We start from the raw sequence: 25,724 nt of genomic DNA on the forward strand, positions 1-25,724 counted from the left end.
TATTCTTTTTGCATCTAACTCATGACTCACTGAAATATCTCTGACTACAAATGAGTACTTGGCACTGCAAGAGTTTTTATGCAGTACTAGACTAAGCGGGAACCGTTGGGTCCCATGTTCACATGGGAGGGCTGGTCCCCCAGCGCAATATTCCACCTCTCCGCCAATTCCAATATTGGTGGCTTTCTGGAGCGCTAGTATGGGTGTTGTGGGCTGAAGGGACTGGTTTCCAGAGGGCTAGTATGGACATTGTGGGCCAAATGGATCCTTGGCGTGGCAGCTCAGTCAATGAAGCCTGATGTGCTGGCAGCTCACTCACGGCTGGTGGGCTGGCAGTTGACTCATGGCTATTCCTTGAAATTCCATTCCAGGCAGGGTGCAAGGCCACCAAATTCAAGTGCAGTTTCCTACCACTTCAAGCAGGGTGCAGGACCACCAAACTCAAGTGCAGTTGCCTACCACTTCAAGCAGGATGCAGCGCCACCAAACTCATGTGCAGTTTCATACCATTTCAAGCAGGGTGCAAGGCCACCAAATTCAAGTGCAGTTTCATACCACTTCAAGCAGGGTGCAAGGCCACCAAATTCAAGTGCAGTTTCCGACCACTTCAAGCAGGGTGCAAGGCCACCAAATTCAAGTGCAGTTTCTGACCACTTCAAGCAGGGTGCAAGGCCACCAAATTCAAGTGCAGTTTCGTACCATTTCAAGCAGGGTGCAAGGCCACCAAATTCAATTGCAGTTTCGTACCACTTCAAGCAGGTTGCAAGGCCACCAAATTCAAGTGCAGTTTCGTACCACTTCAAGCAAGGTGCAGGGTTACCAAACTCAAGTGCAGTTTCCTACCACTTCAAGCAGGGTGCAAGGCCACCAAATTCAAGTGCAGTTTCATACCATTTCAAGCAGGGTGTAAGACAACCAAATTCAAGTGCAGTTTCATACCATTTCAAACAGGGTGCAAGGCCACCAAATTCAAATATAGTTTCATACCATTTCAAGCAGGGTGTAAGACAACCAAATTCAAGTGCAGTTTCATACCATTTCAAACAGGGTGCAAGGCCACCAAATTCAAGTGCAGTTTCCGACCACTTCAAGCAGGGTGCAAGGCCACCAAGTTCAAGTGCAGTTTCGTACCATTTCAAGTAGGGTGCAAGGCCACCAAATTCAAATGCAGTTTCATACCATTTCATGCAGGGTGCAAAGCCACCACATTCAAATACAGTTTCATACCATTTCAAGCAGGGTGAAACAACCATAAAACCCACCATAAAACCACACAAAACACCACATAAAAACCACACTCACAGTTCAGTAGACATTCAGTGTGTTCAGTTGATTCACAGCTCAGGCAGAGTCTTGACCTCTCCCTCCCTCAACTTGCAGAGACTGAGCCACACCCACACTTCCGGGTTTTATAATCACCCTCCCACAGGAAGCGGCGTGGCCTTCATGGCGTGAATGACAGGAGAGAGATTCTTAACATTTTTAAAACACTAATAACACTTTTATTTTTCATTGATGGGAAGAATCCTCTGTACCTGATGAGCGGAGGGGGACTGTGTAAGATGGCCAAAAATCACTGCCGTAAGTGGTAGCGTTTTATCTAAAATCAATATACAGTGCAAACAGGAAGTTGTTAAGTTTAGACTTTTAATCATTTGCCATTTCGAACCAACCACCGCCAACAACCATTTGCTGTGCTTCATTTCAAACCAACCACCATTTACAGTGCTTTATTTCAAACTAACCACCAATGGAGTGCTTTATTTCAAACAATCACTATTTGCAGTGCATTATTTCAAACCAGCCACCATTTGCAGTGCTTTATTTCAAACAAACCACCACCAACAACCATATGCTGTGCTTTATTTTTTAACCAACCACCACCAACAACCATTTGCAGAGCTTTATTTCAAACCAACCACCATTTGCAGTGCTTTATTTCAAACCAACCACATTTTCATTTTCAAACCACATTAAGGGCACTCAAGGTCAGTAAAATCACACTCACAGTTTAGTAGACATGTGTTCAGTGTTATTCACAGCTGAGACTGAGAGACATGACCCTCTCGCTTCCCCCATCTTGCAGAGACTGACTGAGGCATTCAACACTTCCGGGTTTTATAGTCCCTCCGGAAGGTGCGTGACCTTCAGGAGAGAGAATCTCAACATTTTTAAAACACTAATAACTCTTTTATTTTTCATCAATGGGAAAAGCTCTTGTCCTGTCCAGCGGAGGGGGACTCTGAATAAGATAGCCAAAAATCACAGCCGTAAGTGGCAGCGTTTTTTCTAAAATCAATATACAGAACAACAGGAAGTGGTCAAGATCAGACTTTTAGTAATATCGATGGGTGGATGTAAACAACTACATTATGCTCTTTGTAAGAATCTGGTACAATTTAGGCAGGTACATGGATGGGAAAGGTTCAGAGCAATATAGGCCAAATGTGTAGGCAGGAACTGCAGATGGTGGTGTATACCGAAGATAGACACAAAGTGCTGGAGTAACTCAGTGGGACAGGCAGCATCTCTGGAGAGAAGGAATGGGTGAAACGTCACCAATGCTGCCTGTCCCGTTGAGTTACTCTTGCATTTTATTTTTATCTTCGGCCAAAAAATGGGCAGGTGGGACTAGTGCAGATGCGGCTTCTTGGTTGTTGTGGGCAAGTTGGGCCGAAGGGCCAATTTCCATGCTGTATGACTGCAACTCTAATTGTTATTCTTTAATCAACATGATTAAAAAAATCTGCTCATTATCAGGTTGTTGTTTATTTTGAATTTGGGTCCAGATTGCCTGCCACATTTGATACATTATGAAGAGATTATACCTACTGTAAAATAGATTGTCATGAGGATGTGAAAATTTTCACATGAACGTGAGATTTTCATATTTTATTTTTGCGGAGGATGATTAGAAGCAATGTGGAATCACCTGCAGCTTTCTGCTTAATCCCTGGGTTTGATTCAAATGGCCCTTTACTGATTAAGGAGAGTAAGAGTAGAGTCATTCCAAGGGAACAGTAAGATTATGTCAAAGTCAACGTTTTCAGAATACATAATCAGAAAACTATTATGAAATGTTAGTCAGGACCAAACAAAATGTGGTTTATTAGATATTTCAACATTATCACCTGATATCTCTGCCCAGTGATATTTTAAAAGTGGATAGGGGGAAAGGAAATGCTTGGAAATAACTATTATAATTTGAATGATAATATATCCTAATATTTTTATTACTTTAATTTTCCACCAATTAAACTATTATTTAATTCTGTTCCAAAAAATTAACAAATATCCTTTACTGCCTGTTGAGTGCAAATTAATAAATGTACATTCCTTTGCTGATGCAAATTAAAACAGTGATATTAAGTCTGAATTTCATATCCAAGCACGGGCTTTAAAGTTGTTAGTATCTAAGGTGCATCAAAAGCTAAGCCATTATCCTAACATTGTTTCCCCATTTGTGTTATTGAGCAAGTTAAGTCTGATTTACTGCCAGTATCTCACTTCCACTCCAATCCCATCATCACCTGAGTTCAAAAGATGTATGATAATTTAAAGTCTCGGCCAAAATGCAGGGTAGGAATTTAATGGACCAAATCGTGTTGGAGAATTAGTAGAGAGTTAATGGTGCATGGCGTTATTAATGCCCTAATTGGCCCATAAGATCAGGGGACTAAGAGGTTTCTTGTCAGTTTTGACTCTTCATAATTTACTCGATGGCTTGCCCTACTCACCATCAGTATCACGTAAATGGTATCTTGCCCTTTGCCACTTTGTTATTTTTAAGAACAAGTAAGAGGTGCGCATTAATTACCCATTAAACTCATTGCAGAAAGCTAGGACTGATGATTCAGTATACAAAGTACCCTTTTAACATTGTGCTATTTGTTAATGGAATTCCAATCAACCTTTCTGGTATGGAAATGGAATAAATTAACGATTTAATTTATTCAATTTCTGCACAAAGCAAATTAATTGTAAACTCCTGAAAAACTTCCCACGTATCTTTCAATTTTGTTTTTTTCTATCCAAATCTTTCTTTTTTCTATACCTCTTTCTCTACCTAAAATGAGTCCAATACGCACTGCCATCATTGTTATTTCTATCATAGTCTCTAAATCCCATTAGGTAAGGTGAAATGTTTAAGAACGAACTGCAGATGCTGGAAAATCGAAGGTAGACAGCATCTGAAGGATAAACTCAGCGGGTGAGGCAGCATCTATGGAGCGAAGGAAATACGCAACGTTTCGGATCAAAACCCTTCTTCAGACTGAAATGTTGCGTCTTGCACTGTTTATAGAGGGGCCAGATATGCCACAGCTTTTGCTAGAAAGCTACAACTTTGCAATTTTAACGTGGAAATGAAAACTTCACAAGGGTATAAGCTGTATATAGCTCCTACAAAAACCTGAACAATCTATTGAAATAATAGGTCAAGATGTAGCACTTAGTTGTGAAGTGCTGGGTATTAATTAATGCCTGGTCTTGAATTACTTTTGCTGCTGCATTCAAAATTTCACTGGATATTAATATCAATATCATTCAGCAAAAAAAAAAATCTTCTTAAAACTGTAGATGTTGGAACAGCAAAACAAACCTAACAAAAAATTGTAAATGCTGGAAAACAGAAATAAAAACAAAACAAAAAGACTGCTCCTACTCAGTATGTTTAAGAAAGAACTGCAGATGCTGGAAAAATCAAAGGTAGATTAAAAAAAAGCTGGAGAAACTCAGTGGGTGAGGCAGCATCTATGGAGTAAAGGAACAGGTGACGTTTCGGGTCGAGACTCAGTAGATCGGTCAGAACCAAGTTAAACATATCAGGGCATTGGTACATCATCAGTAAAATTAGTAATCAATCATGCTTTAATTTGAAGAAAGAAAAAAAGGCAATGTCAGAGCTGTGGTATAAGGAAAAAAAAAGTAAATAACACAATGGTGTTGGTTCTGGGTGTGATGGAAGCGAGTTCGGTATTCCGAAAAACACAAGGAATCATGGGATTTGTCAAAGGTCGTAAGCTATAACGGTAAATAGATCTCAGCGTTATAGATACAGTGAGTATACTTTTGGTCCGATTTTTTTTTAATTAAGCTTCTATTTGTCATGGGTGATTCAAAGTACCAAGATATGAAGCTGGAAGATTTTATGTTATGGAAAGTCGATGCTTTGAAGATTTTTTCTAACGGAGAGGAGGTTAAAAAAAATGGGATGAAAAGCTGAACTTGCAGCTCTTGCTGTTGCTGCAGCAGCAATGAGGAAACCTGTGCTGCCAAATACAGGGGAAGAAAAAAGGAGCATTTTAAATCAGTACAAATAACTCCTTAAAGTCTATTGAAAGTTATAGAAATCATACATTTAATTTCATTCCCCCCACCCTCAAGAAATGTTTTTTTTAAAATGCGTGTCATTTATCATTGCGATCATGCTCACTCACGGAGGCATGAACCAATAACAACGAGAAAAACATCATTGCTTTGTACAAAGGCAAAATAAATACAACTAATCAATAGTTTTAACACAGTATTTCCTTAACTAGAATAATGAAAGATCAAAAATACGGAGGAAATAAAGCCCCGTTTGCACAAAGCAGCTCAGCGGCACGCAGGAGACTGGGCAGGGGAAGACCGGGCGGCAGGGGGGGGGGGGGTGGGGGGGGGTGGAGAGAGACCGGGCGGGGTGGGCAAGACTGGACCTTCTCTCATCTGCAGAAACGAGGCTCATTTCCAGCCAGGATCAAACCAGTGTTCCAGCACCGCAAGCACTGCCAAACCGCCACTGGACCGATCCCAGTTCACCCTCCACTCGAGTGCCCTATCCCCGCCCGGGGGGGGTGGATGGAGAAGTCCGGACTGACGGGACACCAGCCCCCAGGCCCACCAAGCCCACCGCCATCACAGACCCACAGCCAGCGCCAACTGCAGCCCAACCCCGCTTCAACCCGCTGCCCGATGGGCCGCTACGGCAACAAATGCCAGTTCGCCCACGGCCTGGCCAAGCTGCGCTCTGCCCCTACGGTACCCCGACCCCGACCCCGACCACGGATGAAACGCAAGCCTGCACACAATGCAGAACCACCGTTGCCAAGACTTTATAGCTAGTGACCTATGACCTGGGCATGCGCAGTCAGAATATCAAACTCACTTATTATGCAACCATTGCTCAGCCAGCACCATTATTCAGTGCCTATTGGTCTCCATCCCATCACAAAACATATGCGCTGTTGTTTCCATCTCCCCTCCGTCTGTGCAACTTAAAACATAGAAAGAACTTAGAACAGTACAACGCAGGAACAAACACTTCAGCCCATAATGTCTGTGCTGAATTTGATGCCAAGATAAATTAATCTCATCTTCATAAATTCATAAATTATAGGAGCAGAATTAGGCTAAGTCGATCCATCAAGTCTACTCCACTATTTAATCATGACTGATCTATCTTTCTCTCTTAACCCTATCCTCCTGCATTCTCCTCATAAGCCCTGACATCCTCACTAATCAAGAATCTGTCAATCTTTTCCTTAAAAATATCCATTGACTTGGCCTCCACACCCATCTGTGGCTTACACAGATTCACCGCCCTCTGACTTTAGAAATTCCTCCTCACCTAATTTCTAAAGGCAATTCCTTTTATGCTGAGGCTATGGCTTCTGGTCCTAGACTCTCCTACTCTCCACATCTACTCTATCCAGGCCTTTCCTTAATCGGTAAGTTTCAACTTACAGCAACTTCCAACCTTGCAACATCTGCCATCATATGATCCGTATTCCACCATTCCTTGCACATCCATGTGCCTATCTAAAAGACTCTTAAATGCCACTGTTGTATCTGGCTCTACCACCCCCCTTAGCTTCTCATTCCAGACACTTACTAGCCTCAATGTAAAAAACTTGCCCAGTACCTTTTCTCTAAACATTGGTTTTCTCATCTTAAAGCTATGCTCTCATGTTTTTAACACATGCTCCCTGGGAGCAAAGTTTTTACTTTTTAACCTATATATGTCATTAGTGTCTTTTACCATTAGTTATTATTGATTGTTAAGAAACATAGAAAATATGTGCAGGAGGAGGCCATTCGGCTCTTCGAGCCAGCACCGCCATTCATTGTGATCATGGCTGATCGTCCCCAATCAATAACCCGTGCCTGCCTTCTCCCCATATCCCTTGATTCCACTACTCCCTAGAGCTCTATCTAACTTCCTCTTACATCCATCCAGTGATTTGGCCTCCACTGCCCTCTGTGGCAGGGAATTCCACAAATTCACAACCTTATTGGAGACCTTCAAACTATCTTTAATCAAGCTTTGCTGGACTTTATCTTACACTGAATGCTGTATCCTCTATGTTGTGTGTGTACACGGTGGACGGCTTTATTGTAATCATGTATAGTCTTTTCGCTGACTGAATAGCATGCAGCAAAAACACTTTACAGTACCTCAATACAAGTCACAATAATAATCTAAATTAAAGTGAATGTCAAGGTCTACATTTGTGATCAGTGAGTCCAAATGAGCAGAGACTCCATTATGTTTACATATTCTGTTGTGCTGCAGCAAGTAAGAATTTCATTGCCCTATTTGGGACACATGACAATAACATTTTCTTGACTCTTGACAGATGATTAGCTGGCAACAACAAGGGCAATGTTAAACTAAATTCTTACTGCCCAAAGCCTGAAATTCCTAGAAAATGGACATGAAAATACCGGATGCAATATGTTCCAACACCACCAACATAACTGACCTCTCAAGGCCAGCAAGGTATGAAAAGTATGACAGGCAAAAGCAAAACCATCTCCAACACACAGTGTTTTAGCAGATATTGATTATAACCATGTAAGGTTGTTTTTTTCCCTCTGAATTATTTTTCAGAAGAAACCACAGTCTCAAGGCAACATATTCAAATATTTACTTCTTACAACAACCATGTCTGAAAGGAATAATGAAAATATGAAATTGCAAAGGCGTTTATAATCGAAAATTAACTGAATATTGTTGAGCTGAAAACAAAGCAATTTTAATTGGTAAGTATTTTGGCAATTTCTTCAGTTGAAAGCAAATGGAATGGTATGCTCCAAAGGCAGGTACAACATTTAAAGGACACTTGGATGGGTACATGGATAGGAAAGATTCAGAGGGATATGGGGAAACGTGGACAGGTGGGACCAGTATGGATGAGGGAGGTTGGGCCGAAGGGCCTTTGACCTTGCTTTATCAGTTTTTGACTCCATAACTGAATAATTAGGAAGAAAATAGCAAAGAATAACTTTGCCAAAGGAAGAATCCATAATTAATAATCTGACCAAAGGTTTTTCCACTCCAAATATAAAAGAAAGAAGCATAGCCGATGATGTCAGATTTTAAAGGAAAACATAAGCAATAAGGATCTGGACGAGATCATTTGGCCCGTCAAGCCTACGCCTGCATTTACGTGATCATGACTGATCAGCCTTGGCAGCATTTTCCAGTATTATTCCCAAACCCTTTCATTACTGTATTCTCCAAACTCTTATCCATCTCTGTTTAGAATGAACTTAACAATTGAGCTCCTATAGCCCTCAGGGGTTGAGAATTCCAAAGATTCACCAGCCTCAGAGTAAAGATATATCTCTTTATCTCAGTCCCAAACAGCTCACCGCTTAAGGGCCTGTCCCACTTAAGCAATTTTTCTGGTGACTTGCCGGCACCCGTCATAGTCTTAGCAGGTCGCCGATAATTTTCAAAATGTTGAAAATCCAGCGGCGACCAGAAAAAGGTACGACTCTTTGGGCGACTACTCACGACCAAACAGGTGTCATCCCCCAAAATGTTCGGCGACCTGCTGCGACTATGACGGATGCCGGAAAGTCACTGAAAACATTGTGTAAGTGGGCCAGACCCTTTATTCTTTTAAGCCGTTTTAAGAAATATTTGAGATTCAATAATATTTCCTCTTATTTTCCTGAATACAGGACTAATCTATTTTTCACATTCAGCAAATGCATCAAAGTCTGATAAATCATTGCTGCAATATATCTTGGCATGCAAATCATTTCCTTACGTAAGAAGATAAAACAGTTCAATCTATTCAGGTGACGTTTCTAAGAAGCCCTGTAAGATTTTTCTGTAAGATTTAGTAAGATTTTTTTCAATGCACTTCAAATCCTTTTCTAATACAAATAATTTGCCTTCCTAATCATTAGTAGCATGTATATGTTGGTTTTCTAGGTATGCAAGCATATTTTTTCCATTTAAATATCAACAGTATATATAGTGCATTCAGAACGTATTCACACCCCTTCACTTTTTTCCATATTTTACGTTGCAGCCTTATCTTAAAATGGATTGAATTCATTTTTTTTAATCATCAATCTACACACAATACGCCAGAATGAAGAAGCGAAAACAGGCGTCCATAATTTTTTGCAAAGTAATTAAAAGGAAATAACTGAAATATTACATTTATATAAGTATTCAGACCCGTTGCATTGACAAAATAATTGAGCTTAGGTTCATCCTGTTTCCATTGATTATCATTGAGATGTTTCTGCAACTTGATTGGAGTTCACCGGTGGTAAATTAAATTGATTGAACATAATTTGGAAAGACACACACCTGTCTATATAAGGTCCCACAGTTGACAGTGCATGTCAAAGCAAAAATCAAGCCATGAAGACAAAGGAATTGTTTGTAGACTTCCGAGATAGGATTGTGTTGAGATACAGATCTGGGGAAGGGTATAAAACAATTTCACCGTCATTCTTAAATTGAAGAACTTTGGAACCACCAGGACTCTTCATAGACCTGGCCGCCCGGCCAAACTAAGCAATTGGGGGAGAAGGGCCTTGGTCAGGGAGGTGACCAAGTACCCAATGGTCATTCCTCCAGAGTTCCTCTGTGGAGATGGGAGAACCTTCCAGAAGGACAACTATATCTGCAGCACTCCACCAATCAAGCCTTTTTGGTAGAGTGGCCAGACAGAAGCCACTCCTCAGTAAAAGGCACATGACAGCCCGCTTGGAGTTTGCCAAAAGCCATGAGAAACAAGATTCTCTGGTCAGATGAAACCAAGATTGAATTATTTGGCCTGAATGCCAAGCGTCACGTCTGGAGGAAACCAGGCACCACTCATCACCTGGCCAATACCACACCTACGGTGAAGCATAGTGGTGGCAGCATCATGCTGTGGGGATGCTTTTCAGTGGCAGGAACTGGGAGACTAGTCAGGATCGAGGGAAAGTAAAGATGAATGGAGCAAAGTACAGAGAGATCCTTGATGAAAATCTGCTCCAGAGCGTTCTGGGCCTCAGACTGGAGCGGAGGTTCACTTTCAAACAGGACAACGACCCTAAGCACACAGCCAAGACAACGCAGGAGTGGCTTTGTGACAAGTCTGTGAATGTCTTTGTGTGGCCCAGCCAGAGCCCGGACTTGAACCCGATCGAACATCTCTGGAAGGACCTGAAAATAGCTGTGCATCCAACCTGACAGAGCTTGAGAGGGCCTGCAGAGAAGAATGGGAGAAATTACCCAAACACATGTGTGCCAAGCTTGTAGCATCATAACCAAGAAGATTTGAGGCTGTAATCGCAGCCAAAGATGCCTCAAAAAAGTACTGAGTAAAGGGTCTGAATACTTATGTAAATGATATTTCAGTTATTTATTTTTTAATTACTTTATTGTGTGTAGATTGATGATTAAAAAATAATGTAATCAATTTTAGACTAAGGCTGTAACATAGCAAAATGTGGAAAAAGTGAAGAGGTCTTGAATACTTTCTGAATGCACTGTAAACATATCTTTCTTAAAAAATAGCCCTCTTTTGTGCATCAAAGTGGATAACTTCACATTTTTCAACATTATAATCCATCTGCCATGTTCTCGGCTGATATCTCAGATTATCCATACTCACTTGGTCTCTTTTCAATCCCATCTAATTTAGTATCAGTTGCAAAGTAGGAATTATGACAACTGATCTGTTGAATGAATAATTGGGGCCCATGCACTGATCCTTGCAGTTTCCTCCACATCACAGCCTGCCTAGGATGTGTTTATTTCTAGACGTTGCTTTCTCAATCCATATCAACATGTCTTGTCTAGTCCCATGTGCTGTACCTTGTTGATCAACTTCCTATGTGGAATTGTTTTAAAAGCTTAGTGATAATTTAACTATGCCACGTTCATTGGTTCCACTTTATTTTGTCACATCCTTAAAGAAATCCGGCACATTCGTCAAAGATGATTTTCCTTTCATCGATCCATGTTGACGTAAGGAGCAGAGGGACAAAATATTCATGTCACGGCACCAATGGATACATTGGTTTTACAAAGGATACATGCTATTATATAGCTGACCAATAAGAACCGTGTTGCAGAAATAGCCCAATGCAATCAACTTTTCCTTTCACTTCACATAAAATGACCATCTTCACATAAGAAGCCATCACAGCCCTCTACAGGATCGTCTTTCTGATGCTAATGGGTTCACTTTCACTAAGTGAGATGGAGGTGAGGAACAGTGCTCCTTGATTTAAGGACAGACCATACGATGTGAGCAGAAAGTTTTCCTTGTGTGTGATGATGCACATCACTTCCATTTGCCAGATGCAAGTTGCAAAGTGAAGATTCTCACTCACCTGTCTGCTCTTCAATGTTGCAGGAAGCAATACTCTGGACTTTTCAGCAAGTTTCTGTGCAAGCAAAAAAAAAAAACATCTTGTTGAAACTTTACAGCACTTAGAACAAGTCAAGCAAACCTAAGTATATTTATCCGGTGTCAAGAACAAAAATGCTTCTTAAATAACTGAGATAAAGTGTTATAATATGACCCTGAAAAACCTATGTTTCAATTTTCCTCTAGATAATAGCTTACACACTAAGGGTAAATAAACAGTGAGGGTCAACAACGTTACTCCTCGCCACAGTGAGCCTGTCAAGGCTCGGAAATATGTAAAAAACAACTGCAGATGCCGGTTTAAACCAAATATAGACACAAAGAATTGGAGTAACTCAGTGGAACAGGCAGCACCTCTGGAGAGAAAGAATGTGTGGCGTTTCGGGTTGAGACCCTTCTTCAGAAATAAGCTGCTAAAGCAGTACATAATACCAAAGAATACAGAAAGAGTACAACCTTCAGGAGAAAGGTTACCTTTTTTGAAACCGTTTCACTTTCATTATAGAATTTGAACCATACATTTGACCAGATATTTTTAAGGCAGAGATAGATAGATTCTTGATTAGTATGGGTGTCAGGTGTTATGGGCAGGAGAATGGGGTTATGAGGGAGAGATATGTCAGCCATGATTGAATGGTGGAGTAGATGGTGGGTCAAATGGCCTAATTCTGCTCCCATCACATATGACCTAATGGCCGTTCAAAACTATGCAAGCTCCCAGTAGAACCATCCGGTCAGTCCCATTTACCTGACTCCGTCCCCTTTTGCACACAGAAAATAGAAGAGTACACCATGAGAACAGGCCCGAGCCCACAATGTCTGTACTGAACATGATGTCAAGACCAACACTTACCTGCTTACACATGATCCCACTTTGTGACTTTTCCAAACCCTCCTTATTTTTCTTGTATTGGGGTGACCATAACTGCATGCAATATTCCAAATCCAGCCAAACAAAAGCCCTATAAAGCTGCATCATGACTTCCTGATTCTTAAACTCAATGCCTCGACCAATAAAGCCTAGCATACCATATGCCTTCTCTATCACTTTGTCTATTTGTGTTGCCAATCTCAGAGAGTTGTGGAGTTTCTTAAGCAATTATTTTCTCCTCAGGTGTCTATCCAATTTTTTTGTGAAAACTCTGGCCAATGATGAGTTGACTCCCTAACAACAAGAAGCTCCAGATGATAAACAACCTCTGTGTTAACCGTAATTCTCAATTATTATAGAAATTATCATAAATTACATATAATTAGTCCCATGGTTTAATCCCAGGACAATGGAAAGGATGATAAGGGTGGTGCACAGTTCAAAGACCATTGAAAATTGAGTTCAGTTGCAGATGATCTGGAAACCTGTGCAACTGTGTTTCAATCAATGGTTCAATGGATATTTATTGTCACGTATGTAATTAAATATTACATAGTGAAATTTATTTTGCATAAAATGCCGGCACCGCTATAGGCTGGATCTATTCTCGTTGAAACATGGAAGGTTGAGATTATCTCATGGAGGTGTATAATATTATGAGGGCATAGATACGGTGGATAGTCAGAGCCTTTTACATCAGGCTAAGAGAATCCAAAACTGGAGGGCAGAGATTTAAGGAGAGAGGAAACATTTTAAAGATATCAGGGTCAAGTTTATCAGAGGATGGTAGTTATGTGAAATAAATAAATTAGGAAGCGGTAAAGATGCAATTACAATGGTTAAAATGCATTTTATCAGGTACTTGGACAGATGTAGACTGTCATACTGATAGTAGAGTAGACTGATGCAGGCTTAATGCAGGCAAATGGGATTAGCAGAGATAGACATCAAGCTCGACATGGACAAGTTGGTCCGAAGGGCCCATTTCTGCACTGTACAACTCTATGACATGTCAACGGACAAGGAATGACTGATGTGAGCACAATTATCAAACAGATAAATTATGGCAATATCAAAATGTTGTAGGTTGAATTAAGATTTTAATCAGTAAATAATGCGGAATCTGCTTTAAGAATGTGGGCAAAAGGTTTAGTTTATTATTTTCACGTACTGAGATACAGTGTCCGAAAAGCCATCCAGTCCAATCATAGGTAGACACAAAATGCTGGAGAAACTCAGCGGGTGAGGCAGCACCTATGGAGAGAAGGAAAGAGGCGACGTTTCGGGTCGAGACCCTTCTTCGGACACTGAGGCTGACTTTGGAAGCTAACAGATCACTTAATTCCAATCATACTTTGAGTGCAAACATACATATGTAACAGATTGGAGTGATTACAGTGGATAATAGTAGTTCTCTTTTGCGGTAGTGTGCACAACTATGGGTTAGAGATTTGTCTTAGAAAGCAGCATGAAATAATAGTATCAATTCACTACCCATTATTACATACACAGCTTCTGATATTCAATTCCATTACAGGCAGTGGAAAAAAGAAATCAAGTCCCTCATGTAAGGGGCAACGAGCCTATTATGCATTACCTACTCGATATACAATACCTTCCCCACTGGTATTCCTTTATGACTAAGAATAACGATATACATATCGCATGTGCAGAGGCCGAATTTAGAAGCTAACAGATCACTTAATTCCACAGAGTAATAAGTGAATCAGAGAAGGCAGCAAATTAATGTGGGCAAGCAGAAAAGTAACGTGAAGGAAAAGCAATCCAAGGGCTTGTGTTAAATTACAGGCATACTTTAGAATAGGGTTATATGCATGTACATTTTAAAGACAAATACATTTGCTGGTAAGTCCCATAATATTTGTTATATTGCCATTTGAATTTGTTTTGAAAAATGTAAAAATGTTAAATACATCGAAGGAAAACAATTGACACAGGGAATTATTAAATCTTGAGAGATCACAGGAGTTAATGATAACAAATGACTTAAGAACAGAGGAAATCTTTAATGACTTCTTGGTGCCAGCATTTACAAATGGATCTGACAACTGTTGACCCTGTGCACAATTAGAATTTAGAATTTAAAGGACAGTGTGAAGAATTGAGAATAATAGGGGGTAAATTGCAGGACATTATTCTTAAAAGTATTGATGGTTCACAATATGACAAAAAAAAAAGACAAAAAACGTAATTAAACATGGATTAATAGGTTTAAGAAGGAACTGCAGATGCTGGAAAATCGAAGGTAGACAAAAGTGCTGGAGAAACTCAGCGGGTGAGGCAGCATCTATGGAGCGAAGGAAATAGACGACGTTTCGGGTGGAGACCCTTCATCAGACTAATAGGTGATACATTGTACCAGACTATCCTCAAATGTATCCTTTAAGAATACAACAGGGTGGGATTATATCCCTGAGAACTAAATTGAAGGAATAAAGCTAAACTTTAGGAAAACATTTGATGCAGTAACAGGCAGGAAATTTGTTTCCAAATTATAAAATCAAATTTGTGCAATGGATAGTGGGCTTCTTAAATGATAGAACCATTTTGAGCTAGAATTTGTAAATAATTATTGTAGGAGCCATTCATGCTTAGACTAGTTACTGTTAGCATATTATATTATTTTGTCTAGATATTTCTTGCCGAATTATTTGGTACGCTTGGGGGTGGGTTTTTAATACGTAGATGGGCGTGACATATATGATAGAGGGAGAGGGACTGACCAGATCAGACCAGCCACGGGATTTGGAGAGAAAACATTTCTTACCAGATAGTCAGAACGGAAAGCTACAATTTGTTTAAGAATAAAGAGCATCTGGTATGTTCACTTTTTTGTCTGTACACCTACTTCAATGCAGAAATAATTAAGCTGGAAATAATGCCTGGAAGATCCATTTTTGCTTGTCTGCGTACGATCACTCCCACCTACCCGTGGAGTAATGGCAACGGAAAGTTGGATATTGGAAAAGTTTGAAATTGCCATTACAATTATTATTAACGGACTGTTAAATGGAAAGATGTGTTGGAGGCTTGTTTCGGAGACTATTTCTATGCATCAAACAAAACACTCTAGGTGCCGTAGTATGACGGTAGAGATACAACGTGGAAACAGGCCCTTCGGCCCACTGAGTCCGCGGCGACCAGCGATCAACCCCTTACACTAACACTATCCTAGGGACAATTTACAATTTTTACCAAAGCCAATTAACCTACAAACCTGTACGTCTTTGGAGTGTAGGAGGAAACTGGAGCACACGGAGAAAACCCAGGCATCACAGGGAGAATGTCCAAACTCTGTACAGACAGCAGCAGGAATGGTGGTGCAGAGCTAGAGTTTCTGCCTTACAGCGCCAGAGACCTGGGTTCAATCCTGACTGGGACGACAGATGGCACAATAGAAACATAGAAACATAGAAATTAGGTGCAGGAGTAGGCCATTCGGCCCTTCGAGCCTGCACCGCCATTCAATATGATCATGGCTGATCATCCAACTCAGTATCCCGTACCTGCCTTCTCTCCATACCCTCTGATCCCCTTAGCCACAAGGGCCACATCTAACTCCCTCTTAAATATAGCCAATGAACTGGACTCGACTACCCTCTGTGGCAGGGAGTTCCAGAGATTCACCACTCTCTGTGTGGCTAAGTATTCGGCTGGCAACCGGAAGGTAGCTAGTTCGAATCCCGCTTGGAGTGCATACTGTCGTTGTGTCCTTGGGCAAGACACTTCACCCACCTTTGCCTGTGTGTGTCCTTGGGCAAGACACTTCACCCATCTTTGCCTGTGTGTGTGAATGTAATTATGTGAAGCACTTTGGGGTCAATGCAAGTTGACTAAAAATGTGCTATATAAATAAAGAAATTTAATTTTAATTTTAATTTATGGTTGCCTTTCTGTACGGAGCTTGCACGTTCTCCGTGACCTGCGTGGGTTTTTTTCCAGGATTTCCGGTTTTGTCCCACACTCCAAAGACATACAGGTTTGTAGGCTAATTGGCTTGGTATAATTGTAAATTGTCGTACGGTGTTTAGGATAGTATTAGTGTATGGGGGTCGCTGGTTGGCGCGGACCCGATTAGCCCAAGGTACACAATGTTGGTGTTGGTTTGTGACATCCCCTCATCTTGTGTCCCAGAACATATGCAAGAGACACTGGAAGGAGTACAGGTTAAGCAGTTGAATTGGATACCTGGCAACAGAGGAAAATATTCAATACCAGTAACACAAAAAGAATACAGCTTGGAAAATGGATTCAAGCACAGTAAAGAAATGGTGCACAAACATTTATGTGAAAAACTCTTCAACATATAGTGATAGATACTGTATGTGGAAAAAGTTTTTTTTTTAAAACAGGTGCAGGTTATATATTTTTACATATGTTATATATTTCACAAGAGCCTTATATAGTTCATGTTGAAAGAGTGAGATGAAGCCAAACAGTATGTTTGTGACCTTTCAGACTGACGTAAAAGATGAAAATGGTCTTTACCAAGCATGCATGACCTTTTCTTTATAAAGACATTTGGGACATATTGGTAAGTAATGGTTAGTATTAGTTACAGGATACACAATGAAACACTGTAATTTGCCTATATTTCCTCCTCTTATTCATATGATGTATCACAGTTAAGCATGGCTCAAGGTGATTGCGTAAGGATGTTCTGGAAGAATTTTACGAGTTTTTCCTACAATTAGTCGATGTTTCTTTTTCTGTTTCCTTGCTTCTCTTCAGGGTAAGTATTGTGACTGATTTGGGAGGTTAGTATGACAACCTGCATCCATTGACAGTTAAGATGCGTGTAATAGACCTTATGGTATTCATCTGATGTTAATCGTTAAAGAGGAATTTCTGGTTGTTATAGTAAAATGAAGTTTAACTATTCACTGGAGAAAATCCTTGTCTAATGTGGAGCAAATTTTACTTTATTTTAGTTTTAGTTTTAGAGATACAGCATAGATACAGGCCCTTTGGCCCACTGACTCTACACCGACCACGATCACCCATACACTAGTTATGGAGTCATAGTCATACAGCGTAAAAACATGCCCTTCAGCCCAACGTGCTCACACCAACCAACATGTCCTATCTGCACTAGTCTTACCTGCTTGCGTTTAGCACATAGCCCTCTAAACCAATCCTATCCATGTACCTGTCTAAATGTTCTATCCTACACACTAGAGACTGAAACCAATTAACTTATAAACTTACATGTCGTTGGAATGTGGGAAGAACCGGAGCACCTGAAGAAATCTCATGCAGTCACAGGGAGAACATACAACTCTGTACGCACAGCACCAGTAGTCAGGATCGAACCTACAGGTAGGTCTCTAGCGCTACAAGGTAGCAATTCTACCATTCGCTGCCCCATGTGAAGTTTTAGCAATGAAAAAAAATTACTGTCATTTTGTAAACCATTACCAAAACGTAGGCACACATAAGAATTGATGGATGTGAAAGTTTCAGATTTGTACCTTTTTAAACATCAAAGAAACATAGAAAATAGGTGCAGGAGTAGGCCGTTCGGCCCTTCGAGGCTGCACCGCCATTCAATATGATCATGGCTGATCATCCAACTCAGTATCCTGTACCTGCCTTCTCTCCATACCCCCTGATCCCTTTAGCCACAAGGGCCACATCTAACTCCCTCTTAAATATAGCCAATGAACTGGCCTCAACTACCTTCTGTGGCAGAGAATTCCAGGGATTCACCACTCTCTGTGTGAAAATTTTTTTTCTCATCTCGGTCCTAAAAGATTTCCCCCTTATCCTTAAACTGTGACCTCTTGTTCTGGACTTCCCCAATATCGGAAACAATCTTCCTGCATCTAGCCTGTCCAACCCCTTAAGAATTTTGTAAGTTTCTATAAGATCCCCCCTCAATCTTCTAAATTCTAGCGAGTACAAGCCGAGTCTATCCAGTCTTTATTCATATGAAAGTCCTGACATCATAAAACAATCCATCAAGTTGTTAATTTTGGTAGTGTTATCTAGGGCTGTACTGTTTGGTATTGTCAGTAAGATCCTATTAGAAGAAGATTGAACGAAGGGAAGTACTTTGCAGGAAAGAACTGCAGATGCTGGTTTAAATCAAAGGTAGACACAAAATCCTTCAGGGTCTCAACTCAAAACGTCACCCATTCCTTCTTTCCAGAAATGCTGCTTGTCCCGCTGTGTTACTCCAGCATTTTGTGTCGAAGGGAAGTACTTTCCCTAATTTCCATCCCAAAGGTATAACTACATCTTGCTATTTTTTGCTCAATCGACTGTTGATTGTTGAAAATATTTGCAAGACATTGCCACATCTAAAATGGCCTCAGATTTCTTGCAAATCCTCATGTTCAGTTTTGGCACACACCAACTAACACTAATTGTAAAAGTGATGTACATTTAGCCAATTAAATTAGCCAATTAAATTAGCATTTCTTAGCTAAATGTAATCAATCTTTTCTGCACAGTGTTGGCTTGATGCTCATTACAAGGTGCAATAAAACATTATTTTTTCTAAGTAAAGTATTGATGTTTTGAACCATTCTGAAATTTATGGTATTCAAGGAATTTTAATGTCACTTTGGTTTAATTAGAGGTATTCTCATCAATTAGTTTTTTTTAAATGTAGCAAAGAAGGAGCAGCCTACTGTGCTCATCCTGATTAGGGTGAAGAAGGTTGGTGAAGGTCGGCAGCCCAGCCTGAAAATGGCCGAGGAGGCGTTGCATGCCTGGACTAGTGTCAGCAGTCCGTCCGCTGGGTCATAGCTATAACCGAAGAGCGTTATAAAGAGGTCCGTAAAATGAGGGTTTACTGTACTTGTGATATCCGTGCTTCAATTCTAACAACCCTGAAATGAATCACTCCATCGCAAACAAACAAGTCTTTGGCTGCCACTATTTTAGATGTTGGAATTCCCTTCCTAAAGCTGCCCATATCTCTTTTCCGTTTTATGCAGCACTGCGTCAAATTCCGTTTTCATAATAAAAACGACACAAAGTGCTGGAGTATCTCAGCAGGTCAGGCACTTTGTGTCATTTTAGGTTATGCATGTTCATCAGAGATTTTGCTTAACCCACTGAATTACTCCAGCACTTTGTCTTTTTTGGTAAACCAGCATCAGCAGTTCCTTGTATCTACATTTCTATTCTATAATGCCCTTTTAAAGTAGATCAGAATGCATTTTGCTGCATTAAAAACAAATGGAATACCACCAGCAAATGCTGAATTTCAACCTGCAGCATTAACTCTGTTTTCCTTTCCTCAGATGCTTCACGACCTTTTGAGTGTTTGCACGATTTTCTGCTTTTGTTTGAGAATTCCAGAATCTGTAATTTTTTTAAATTTTCATTAAATGTACTAATGAACCTATTTATGCAACTAAATGAGCATTGTTTTTGGTGATGCTGGTTGAAGGAACACATGTTTTGCAGTATGCTTTCTTTACTACTTATGCTCCTCCTTTCTGATATGACATGTCCCAGAAATATAAGCATATCCCACAATAATTTTTCTATACTCCAAGTCCTTCTCCTTGATGAATACTAACAACAAAGAACTTGTTAGCCCACTTCCTCTGACTCCAGGCATTCATTTATTCCTTTGTCCTTGAGTGGTCCTATCCTCTCCCCAGCTATCCTCTTGTTTTTAATATGTGCACAATTCTTGGGTTTATTTTCTTGTGCTCCTCTGTTGCATTGTAGAGTAGAATGCAAAGGGAAGTTTATAAAATATGAAAATAAGTCAGGTATTAATTCCTGGATACGTTTTCTACCAATTTTGGAGCAGCATTATTCTTTGAAGAGCTATGACCTTCCTGATACATTGACCCAACATTTCTTTCTCATCCATTATTGGACTTCTTGCTCTTAGATGGTCCCTCAGGACTGAAGGTGACATACTTCCACTCGGGTCTTGTGTGTTCTGAGGTGTCTGATGTGAGAATTTCAGGATATTCGAAGAATAGAGCAGAAGGTGTCTATGGATGGTGGGCAAGTGGCTAGTTGGGGAAGTTGTGCTCTTCTTCAGCCAATTAAGCAGGGCTCAAGGAGCTCAATACTCAAAATGCTCTTTGTCTATTTTGAATGTCGTGATCCAGGGATTTGTAGAATTGGTGGGGATATTGCATTACTTTAAGGAAGCTTTGGCAAATCCTTGAGTCTTTCCTCCATCAATCTGGTAATCACTTCATGCGAAAGCTTGTCTGCTCCAGGAGTCTGGAGTTAGGTATGTGAATGATGTGGCCCAGTGTAGCTCACTAGCCATCACTGATGATAATGTTGGCTAGCTTATCCTTTTAGTGAAATTGAAGAATCACCATCAAAGTCAAATTAACTGCTCATTGACCTCACTGCCAATCATGACATGCAGAATAGCATGTGTACCTACATAATAACAATTCATGACTTTGAAAAGTCATTGGTTATGAAAGGGATTTGTCTCCATTTATAGATTATTTGAAGGGGTAGATTGGGCCGTCGCGGAAGCCTGACTGAAACTTGAATCCAGGACTAGATGAATAGTTATGTTCTCTGATCTACGGGCCTATCTCCTAAGTTGCATTATTGACTATTTATTCTATCTTTCTAATTTCCTTTATTTTTCTCTTTATTTTTCCTATCTATAAATATAAATAAATAATTAGAGGCAATGTTAATATGTAACCGATAAATGAGGATCCCATTCCTTCTCTCCATAGATGCTGAGTTACTACAGCATTTTGTGTCTATCTTCGATGTAAACAAGCATCTGCAGTTCCTTCCTACACCAATGTCTTTACTTGCTCAGTAGGCTTAACAAAGTTTGACAAAGTTTCCACCGACTCTTCCCAACCTTTATAGATGCACCGTAGCACTCATCCTTTCTGGATTTATAACAACTTGATTTGGCAACAAGAAATTGCAGGTACTTGTGGATGTACGCTATGTAGCTTATCACATACCAGCCATCTCGCCATCAATTCCATTGACACACACAAGAACCATAACCTTCAAGCCATTCCTACTTCTCTCCTCTCACGTTGGTAAAGCTTGAAAGCACATAGCCCTATATAGCGATGTTACAAAACCTACCTTCAGCGGCGCTGCATTTCTGCCACTGGCCGTTTGCGCGACTTTGGCGCCTTTGAGGGGGGGGGGGGCGGGATTAAAATCCAGGTTTGTATTGCTTGTCGGAGGCGGATTTCCTCGGGCTGCTAGCTGATGAAGAAAAATCGATCGGACTTCCATTCCCGGTTTTTTTTTTTTTTTAATTTGCTGGACAATTTAATAATTGGATTAAAATAAAAGGCGACTTCGAACGCCCTCAACGCCTACAACGTGACGGATTGCAAGATCGGGACAAAATAAAGGGTAATGGCCCTGTCTCATGGTGCGAGTCCACCCACGAGTGATCCCGAGTGAAAGAAAAAATCACACTCGTGGTTGTCTACGAGATTCCGAGTTTAAACGAGTTCCCACGTGTATGTCCAAGTTTGCCGTTTACTTCTCATTTCTGCGATGTACCAAGTTCCTCTCCCAAGTTACCAAATTCCTCTCCCGAGTTACTCTTGAGCCAACTGTGAATGAAGGTCTGTTTTAAGTATCAAATAGAGGAGCTGGACAGCATCTCATACAGTAAGTATATTCTGATTCAGTATTGAAAGTTATTCAATTTCAGAACTTAAAAAAATTAGGCAGGATCTCGGCCTCGCACTCGCTGCCATTGTGCAGCAAGGAGGCGGTGGCGGCGAAGCAACAGTGTTAAAGAAGACAGCTCCATCCTGCAGCTTTGAGTTAAAGATAGAATTCAGCGCGGCCGCATCTATTGATATGACCTACAAAGGGAAAACGCGCACCGTCCAATGCCAGAGCTAGGCTGGGATAATTCTCTGCTCTTATCTCTCTCTTTCTGTGTGTGCATTAGCAGGGGGAAGAGCGGTTTACCTCGCTGGGGCACAAGACCTCTGTCGCCTGCCCCTTGCAGCCATCAACTTGTTTGTTCCTTTGGTGCGCCTCATCTGCCCTGCTCCCATCCCAGCCCTGCCCCAGCTCTCTGCCCCATTCTCTTGGAAATGTCGCTGTAACAAGGAGGGGTCCGGCTGGCTGGCTTGGTGGGTGAGCAGGGAGGGGGAGTGGGTACAAACCACTGAATCCATTCTCAAAAGTCGAGCAGAGCTGTGTAGAACTCACGTTTCTCTCTGCTTCATATACGTGGGAATTCCCTCAGTATGGTCACTCAGCGGGACAGGCAGCATCTCTGGAGAGAAGGAATGGGTGGCGGGATGACGTTTCCAAATTTCTGCTGCGTCTTTGTGTTACTCCAGCACTGTGTGTTCACTTTTTGTCAACCAGCATCTGCCCTTTTTGTGTTTGACATTATTTGTATCCGTGGCAGTTGATTGTCGCTCCCTTCAGTTTCCCAGGGGGTCGGGACGGGACTGGAGTTGGGAGGGAAAGGTGGGGGGGGGGGAGGGGTTGGGGTGACTTAGTACGGGAGACAAGTGTAGGAGAGGTGTACTGACTGTGTGGGCAAACACTTTGGTAGTGATTGCCCAACAGTCTCAAAAGCCGCTGTGTCTCCCTGTCCCTGGGATTGCAGGGGGCGGTCAAACAGCACAATACCCCCCTCCCCCTCCACGCCAACATGAAGGGTAATGATCCCAAGGCTTTTGCGTCTGAAACAGCGGGCAGGCGACAATCACCCGCCACAACACGAGAGAGATCATGCACTATTGTGGGTCTCCTTTGCACGTCGGTGTTTCTGTCTTTCTCCATCTCATTGTTGGCCCTGTCTGTCGCCACCCCCACCCCCACCCCTCTGTTTCCCGGCCATGTGTGCGACCCCTTCCCTCCCCTCTCCAGTTCTCCGCCCATTGCACCGGGCGCGGGGGCTTTGCACCGTCGTCACGTCGGCGACGCCAGCAGGGCAGGTGCTCGGGGGCTCTCTCCCAGCGTGGCCCCGGACCAGGGGGGGGGGGGGGGGTATGGGAGTCAGCGGGCATGCCGGCTCTGCCACACCATGGGCCGCCGCCAACCAAGCCACCCATCCAGACTGGGAACTGTATCGCCCTTGCACCCTCCCTCTGCAACTGGAAACAACCCCACTCTCATGCTCACCTAACCCGCCCATCCCTTCTTTCTGGGTTTTGAAGGCGCTTCTGGTCTGCAGTGTGCAATAGTCACCAAAATACACTGCATCTTTAGAAAGGAAAAATATAAAACATCCCACTGGATAGGCCTTAGTCATGGTGCTGTACAACACGGAAACAGGTCCTTCGGCCCAGCTTGGTTGTGCCGTCCAAGATGGCGCCTTGTGGTAGTCCTATTTGCATGCATGTGGCCCATGGCCCTCAAACCCCTTTCCATCCATTTATCTGTCGTTAATAACCTCAAAAAAATATTAAGTCTACGTGAGCCTGCTTCAGTTTCCTGGGTCCAACTCAGAGAGAAATCTCCCCCATTACCAGGGTTAATCGCTCTGTTTATAATGGTCTCTGCATTATGAAGTCCTCGACAGTGAACCCCATGGGCAATCACTACTAAAGTGTCTGCCCACACAGTCAGTACACCTCTCGTACACTTGTCTCCCGTACTAAGTCATCCCAACCCCCCCCCCCCCCGCCCCCCACTCCCCTCCCTTCCCCCCTCCCTCCTAACTCCAGTCCCGTCCCGACCCCCTGGGAAATTGAATGGAGCGATAATCAACGGCCACGGCTACAAATAATGTCATACACAAGAAAGGGCAGATGCTGGTTGACAAAAGTGAACACACAGTGCTGGAGTAACACAAAGATGCAGCAGAATGTTGGAAACATCATCCCATCACCCATTCCTTCTCTCCAGAGATGCTGCCTGTCCCGCTGAGTTAAAGAGTGCCCACGATTGACTCACGAGTCACTACGGTAAACTCACGGGCTACTACGTTCTTACAACGAGTTTAAAAGTTAAACATTTTTATTTCAAGAGTAAATTTGACTCATGGAAATCTTTCATCATGTTGAAAGATTTTCACGAGTTAACAAGTTTCCCGAGTACCTGCCGTTAACGTTACGAGTTGCTAAGTTATGTCCACGAGTTCCGACGTTCCCGCTACGTTAATTCTACGTGATTACCACGAGTTTGATTTGTTTTAATCTCGGGATCAGTCGTGGGTGGACTCGCACCGTGAAACAGGGGTTTAGTCGCCTATTTTACATATAATCTTGCTTTTTGGGATGGCTTTAATCTAATTTTACGTTGCGAAAATGTGATTTGGGCCCCATACGAACCGGCAGTGTTTTTCCTGCCGATATGGGGTTCAAATTCACCGCAAATGCAACGTTCCAATCGATCATGTTCCAGAATCACCCACTCGCAAGATGATTAAAATGCTCATTTTTTTTGGACAATCGTTTCATAAGCCATCTAAATTGTCTATATTTTGTGTTATTCTCTCTCCATGATCATTATTTTTAAACTAAATATATACAACAGTTTGAGTCACATGTATTGTGCAAAAAACAATAATTTTGATAATATTTTGAGTGGACGTTTCTGGATTAATTTATGGGAATTAAACATTAAATTCCTTCCACCTGGCATATAAATTCATGACAATGAGATTTTAAAATCATGTTATGTCGTGAATTCTTGTGTGAATGGGATTAGTTTGTTATTTGGATACTTAGGCTATTTTAAAAAAAAAAATTTTCTTAAGAAATGGAATCTACAGGACATTCTTAATGGGAAAGTAGTGGGCAGAAAGGCATGTTTGAAGAGCAAAAACTTGTCGTTTACAATGCCAAAATTGAAAAGTTGAGGAAAAACAAGGTGTACAGAGTTGCTTATCTGAGGAGTATGATGATGCTACTGATTATGATATGCCAATGTACCAAATAGCAACTGATCTTCTCCATAAAGACCTGGTATATTGCGAGAAATTGTAATTGATTTACCTATCTGTTACGGACTTACAACATATAATACAATAATATTAAAGTTCTGAACTTGAGAATATCACATTTTTGAATTTTCAAGGCAGTCTGGGTGTTTATTACTATTTCCGTCACAATGGTCAATTTTGTAATTTGCTACAATTAGGTAATTAACTAATTATATGCTTTAGTTTCAGGTCATCCAAGTTAGACGTTTTATATTTGTTTCACAATGCTTCAATCTATAATAACTGAACATTTCATTCAGTTCTCTTCATTTTTAAGAAAGTTATGGGCTTTTGA

The 25,724-nt window shown here is 41.4% G+C and overlaps 1 protein-coding gene across 1 annotated transcript in view; it reads right to left on the bottom strand.

Moving 5' to 3' along the window:
• The window catches only part of tsnare1 (t-SNARE domain containing 1), an 807,948-nt gene that overhangs the window by 221,146 nt on the left and 561,078 nt on the right, over positions 1-25,724 (bottom strand). The window contains exon 7 of the mRNA XM_033019937.1: positions 11,614-11,667. Within this exon, the coding sequence (XP_032875828.1) occupies positions 11,614-11,667 (54 nt within the window). The remainder of the gene's footprint in view (positions 1-11,613; positions 11,668-25,724) is intronic.

The sequence above is a fragment of the Amblyraja radiata genome, chromosome 4 (genome assembly GCF_010909765.2).
Source record: "Amblyraja radiata isolate CabotCenter1 chromosome 4, sAmbRad1.1.pri, whole genome shotgun sequence".
NCBI classification, from domain to species: Eukaryota; Metazoa; Chordata; class Chondrichthyes; order Rajiformes; family Rajidae; genus Amblyraja; species Amblyraja radiata.